This window comes from Asparagus officinalis, chromosome 8 (assembly GCF_001876935.1).
Source record: "Asparagus officinalis chromosome 8, Aspof.V1, whole genome shotgun sequence".
Taxonomy (NCBI): Eukaryota; Viridiplantae; Streptophyta; class Magnoliopsida; order Asparagales; family Asparagaceae; genus Asparagus; species Asparagus officinalis.
The window spans coordinates 32,629,647-32,636,112 of record NC_033801.1 but is presented as its reverse complement, the minus strand read 5'-3'; the positions used below and the strand labels follow the sequence as shown (position 1 = coordinate 32,636,112).

Genomic DNA, 6,466 nt, shown 5'->3' with positions numbered 1-6,466 from the left:
TTTGTAATGGTGGTTTTTCATACAAACCATCTTAAAAAATAGGGTAATTATATAAGAACTAACTTTTGAATTTCAATTTATACGTAAACCATCTTTAAAGTGAGGTTGTGTTGCAATCAACCGCCTCCCCTTAAATTTTTCATTGAAAAGCAAAAAGTAACCTTACAAAATTCATATTTGAGATACGTTACTTGTAACTAAGCTAAACCTAAATGTGAACAAAAGCATCATGTGCCTTGAATATGAGTTTTTTAAGAGCACTTTTATGTAATTAGTGAAAATTTTTAAGTAAGAGGTGGTTGATCGCAACGCGAACCTACTTTAAATGTAGTTTGTGTACAAATTGAAGTTAAAGGTGGTTTCTATAGAATTACTCTACTTTCAGGCAGTTACCAAGTATGAAATACAACAAGTTATGTGAGCTAGGATAAGCAATATGAACAAGGGATATATCCTAGCAATGAGATATACTATGAGTTATATACAAGGATATGAAACTAAGGGTGATATAAACATAAACAAGATAAACAAGATAGTGGATAATATGAACTAAGAGCAAATGACAAAGGCGATATAAACAATAGGCATGAATGTAAAAGAACGCCAATGACAAACTCAAACACCCGATATGATCACGGAGTTCGGACCTTCCGTCCTACGTCTCCGCTCCCCTCTCCCGAGGAGAAATCCACTATCACAACCGGGTTTTCTACGCTCACCCGAATAACGTTTACAACCACACTATGTCGGTTTTCAACAATCACCGATCAACGTATACACTCACTCACAATGTCGGTTTTTAACGTTCACCGATCAACGTCCATTCCTCACACTCGGTTTTCTAGCTAACCGAAAACTTTACAATCTTACAAAGATAACAAATGATTTGTTCTCTAATACAATGCGAGAACTCAATTAAAGCTCAACTCAATGTTACAATTTCTCACAACCCTAATATACTATGTATGTAAATACTAAAAGCTCATGTGGGTGTGTGTAACAATGAGAATAAATAAAACAACTAAACTCAAAATAAAATCTAGCATATAGAAATTATGAATAAAACAATAAATAGCTAGAAATAGAGTTTAGGAACTCTTCTCTGAAAAACAAGATGGAGAGATGAATTAAAAGGAAGCTCAAACAATGTAGATGATCCCCTCCACTTGTGAACCAACCAAAACAGCTTTAAACCAAACTTAAACCCCCTGTTAAAACTTTTATAAACTTGTTTAAAACATCTCATTGGTTTTTGAGAAAGAAGGGGGTTTGGGGGTTTATATAGGAAGAGGAAGCAACAGTAAAAACCCCAAAGGAAAAGGTCAAACAGCCTAAGAATCAGAAATCTGATTCTGTACCAAAAGAGCCGTTGGGATAAACGACGGTCAACCGCGACGGTCGACCGCGAGCAACGAAAACAACAGGAAAAGCTCCAGAGACTTCGGCGGTTGACCGTGGCGGTCGACTGTGGGAAATCACGAGCTCACGGTCGACTGCGGCGGTCGATCGTGAAAGTCTCTGATGCCCACTGACGAAAGAACTCAGGCACGGTCGACCGTGGCGGTCGATGATAAACACAAATATTCTCTATAATTTGACTATGTTTCACCTATGGATTTGTTGTTATTTGATGTATTTCCTTGCACTTTTGCCCTGTTAAGCTCCCTAGTTTTTGTTTACTGCTCTATTTATATATTGTGTAGGAATTACTGGAGTTTAGCACGGATTCGGAGTCAAGAAGGAGTCAAGGAATGCAAGGAAAGTGGCTACACGGTCACCCAGTGTTCAACAACACAGGCGTGTTGATTACAGAAGAAAAGCCCAGAAAGCAGAGCGAAACAGAGTTAAACATGGCCTGGTCATGTCGATCTGCACAGCCGTGTTGGATGACAACAGTCAGTTATCATGCGATCTGGAGCAATATTTGAAGTTATCTTTCAACACGTTTTTCCCAGAATTAAAAGGGAGATGCCCTAAAGCACCTGAGCAGAGAACCGAAGGCTGGAGATCTTGATTTTTCTTTCTTCTTCTTCTCTTCTTCTTTCTAAAAACTCTTAGATTAGGTTTTCTTTTGATTTGGAACCTGCTGTTTGTGGAGAATTGTGTGCAACTTCAACACTACGGTTTATCTTTCTGATCTATCTCAATTTCTAGTTTATGATTATGATCTTATATATTGTTATCATGTTTTCTATGTCAATTATGTGTGAGTAATTGTCTTATCTGGGATTGAACTAGGTTCGGCCATGGTTATGAATTAATGAACTGATTGTTGTTGTTATTGATTGTTCGATTTGCATTATTCAGTTACTAGTATCTAATTGCCTAGGGTTAATTCAATTGGCCACTGATTTAATTCTTTTAGGATGTTGATTTGAACTGAAAGATTAGATTAACGCCGGAAAATAGTAATTGAACAAGAATTAATTGATCATGAAAGTAGGTTAATATTCTTGAGAACATGAGGGATTAACAAGAACTTAATGGGTTTAATTTGGTTTAACACCATGAAAATAGGTTGTTAGGCTGAATTAGGCACGACTTTTAGTCGTCGAAAGAGACTAATAGTGATCATAGGTTAGTCGTTCTTAATGCATTGAGAGATTCGATAACAATTGATTAATTTGTTGATTCGAACTAGAGTTGAAACCGAAGTTCAATCCTAGATCCTTTTAATTGAGTGAATTCGTCGTTGATACTAGCTAGCGTATTCGTTATTGATAATCAAAAATCATACTTTTTAACACAATTGGTTTAGATAGTTACAAAACAGTGAAAATCAGTAATTAACAACGAAGTCCCTGAGGATACGACCTTGCATCGCTACAACGATATCCGTGCACTTGCGGATTTGAGTGAACAAGTTTTTGGCGCCGTTGCCGGGGACTTCGGCATTGTTAATATTGACTTTTTCATTGTTTGACTAGACTAGACATTTTCTTTCATTTATTTTATTTTTATTTTTATTTTTATTTTTATTTTTTTTCGTTTGACTTATTCTTTTTTTAGTGCAGGCATTCTTGTATGCCCAGATCCTTACGACTTGGAGAACCAATCCAGTGTGATCCCGAGATTGAAAGGACCTTGCGTCATATTAGGAAGAAGGCACGAGAAACAAAGGACAATTTGAAAAGTAAAAGCACCATGGGAGACCAAGAAAACCAAGGCAATCAAGACCGATCCTTGAAGGAGTTTGCATCACCAACCACTCATAGCTCTCAATCTAGCATCTTGAAGCCTAATGTTGCTGCCAACAATTTTGAACTCAAGCCTTCACTCCTCTCCATGGTTCAGCAAAACCAATTTGGAGGCACTCCAACCGAAGACCCAAACCTCCACATCTCAATCTTTCTGGAGTATTGTGACACATTGAAGATGAATGGAGTGTCGGATGATGCAATCAAGCTAAGGTTGTTTCCCTTTTTACTAAGAGACAAGGCAAGGGCTTGGCTGCAATCACTTCCACCGGGCTCCATCACTACATGGGACCAACTCTCAGAAGCGTTCCTTGCTAAGTACTTCCCTCCGAGCAAAACAGCCCAATTGAGAAATCAGATAACAACCTTCACTCAAAAAGAAGGGGAGTCATTGTACGATGCATGTGAGAGGTACAAGGATCTTCTAAGGATGTGTCCACATCACGGGTTGGAGGATTGACTCATAATTCACACTTTCTACAACGGTCTTCTCTACAACACAAGGATGACCGTAGATGCTGCAGCGGGTGGTGCATTGATGAACAAAAGTGTACGAGATACAAAACAACTCATAGAAGATATGACACAGAACCATTTCCAATGGTCAGGTGAGCGCTCTTTACCCAGAAAGAGCGGGAGGTATGATGTAGATGCATTAGACCATATTGCTTCTAGAGTAGATGCTTTATTTCAAAAATTTGACAAGATGAGCATGAATTCCGTAGCATCTAACTCTACTAACTGTGAAATATGTGGTATCATTGGACATTCTGCTGTGGAATGTCAGATTGGAAACTCCCCTTCCCCTGATGCACCATTATCTGAACATGTTAATTATATGAATAATTTTAATCAGAAAGGGGACCCTTTTCTAATACATACAACCCGGGGTGGAGAAATCATCCTAATTTATCCTATAAAAATCCACCCCTGAACCCGATTCCTCACTCAAATTTTCGACCTCCAGGTTTTCAAACCCCTAGACTCCCTTACCCTAGTCCCCAAAAGTCCAACTTAGAAAGTTTGATGGAAAATTTCGTGACATCCCAGAATAAGCAAAATGAAGAATTTAGAAATCAGAATAGGATCATGAATGATGCCATTAAGAACCTAGCCTCTAAAGTTGACTCCGTAGCCACCCACAACAAAATGCTAGAGAATCAGGTCACTCAACTAGCCCAACAATTTAACTCTTCTTCTAGGTCTTTGGGTATGTTTCCTGGACAACCTGAAACCAACCCCAATGAATCTATCAATGCCATTACACTTAGGAGTGGAAAAGAGCTAGAGACACCAATGATGAGGAGTGATCATAGGGATGTGGGTGATGAGAGTGAGAAGTTGGTGACAAGTGAGAAAGAGCATATTGGTGAGAAAGGGGAGAAGGTTGAGAGATATGTAGCACCTGCACCTTATAAGCCTCCACTACCCTTCCCTCAAATGCAAGTTAAAGCTAAGTTGGAAAAACAGTTTGGGAAATTCATAGAAATATTAAAAAAAATTGCATATTAACATCCCATTTGTTGAAGCCATTTCCCAAATGCCATCCTATGCCAAATTCTTAAAGGAGATTCTATCAAATAAGAGGCGATTAGAGGAATATGAGACTGTAGCCTTGACCCAAGAGTGTAGTGACATCATACAAAATAAGCTACCACCTAAGCTTAAAGATCCTGGCTCATTTTCAATCCCTTGCACAATTGGTGATATGTCAATTAATCGTGCTCTATGTGATCTCGGTGCTAGTGTCAGTCTTATGCCATTGTCTATATGTAACAAGTTACAGATGGGAGACTTGAAGCCTACTACTATCTCCCTCCAATTGGCGGATCGATCGGTTAAACGTCCGGTAGGTATATTAGAGGATGTACCCATCCAGGTTGGTAAATTCTTTATTCCAGTTGATTTTGTTATTCTTGAAATGGAGGAGGATTCTCAAATCCCCATGATATTGGGAAGACCTTTCCTTGCTACCGTTGGAGCGATAATTGATGTGAAGAATGAAAAGCTCTCTCTCAATATAGGGGATAAAAAGGTGAATTTTGATTTGTTTTCTGCTATGAAGTTTCTACTAATTGATGATACTTGTTGCAGGATTGACACGATTGACATGTTGGTTAGAGAAGATTTTACCAGAGATATCTCAAGTGATCCACTTGAGAAATGTTCAGTAAAGAATGGGGTACCAGATGATGATGATCAGGAAATAACTTCCTATGTTACAATGCTTGATGAAAAGCCAACCTACACCAAAACCACCTACATCAAAGAACCTGATATAGTGGTCGAAATTGCAAGGGGGCTGAATGACCAGGTTGTGTCTGTAAACACAGCTGTGTCAAAAAGCAGCAGAAACAGCCCAGAACAAGTTTGTGAAGAGAAAACTGCACCTGGGAAGATGCTAAATAATGATTCCACATGGCCATGGTGTGTCCGTAGACACAGTCGTGTCAAAAAGAAGCAGAAGAAGTCTAGAACCAGTCCATCTCCACCAGTTGAAGTGGAACATAAGGCACATTGGGCTATCAAGAGTATTCATTTAGATTTGAAAGAATCAGGGGAACAGAGAAAGCTTCAACCAAATGAACTTGATGAATTGAGATTGGATGCGTATGAGACTGCCAAGATTTACAAAGAAAGAACAATGAAGTGGCATGATTAACATATCCTCCGTAAAGAGTTTACAGAAGGAGACTTGATACTTCTACTTAATTCCCGACTCAAGCTTTTTCCGGGCAAACTTTGTTCGAGGTGGTCTGGACCATTCCAAGTGTGCAAGATATACCCATTTAGGGCTGTCGAAGTATGGAGTGAAGCCACGGGATCTTTCAAGGTCAATGGACAGCGATTAAAGCATTATTTCATAGGAACTCTGATCGAGAAGTTGGGTACTTTTACCCTTCCCGATTCATCATCATTGTGAGCATTGAAGGGGTCAAGCTCATGACCATAAACAAGCGCTTCTTGGGAGGCAACCCAAGTTTTTCTTTCATTTTATTTTTCCTTTTAGTGTTTTAATTAATTAGTTTTCATACATGTAATCAGGTTGCCGTGAATTGGTGTGTAGGTGAATGACAAAGGGAAAATAGGTAATTGAGAAAACAACCGCATCCCTTCCTTTCACCACCCCAAACCACTGTACTCTTTCATCCTTCACCATCAAAATCGCCTACTAACTACTTCCCCAAAACCACTTCCCTCCCCAACTTTGATTCCACCACTCAACACTTCCGCCTCTCTCTCTCATTCATCACATCCAACACCACCAA

At 39.1% G+C, this 6,466-nt stretch overlaps 1 protein-coding gene across 1 annotated transcript; it reads left to right on the top strand.

The window, feature by feature from the left end:
- Positions 4,738-5,859, top strand: LOC109821097. The gene has a single exon (XM_020387292.1). The coding sequence runs from the start codon at positions 4,738-4,740 to the stop codon at positions 5,857-5,859; it is 1,122 nt and encodes a 373-aa protein (XP_020242881.1).

What these genes read in the sequence shown, in the direction of transcription:
- LOC109821097 (XM_020387292.1), top strand. Translation starts at nt 4,738, where the DNA reads ATGCCATCCTATGCCAAATTCTTAAAGGAGATTCTATCAAATAAGAGG.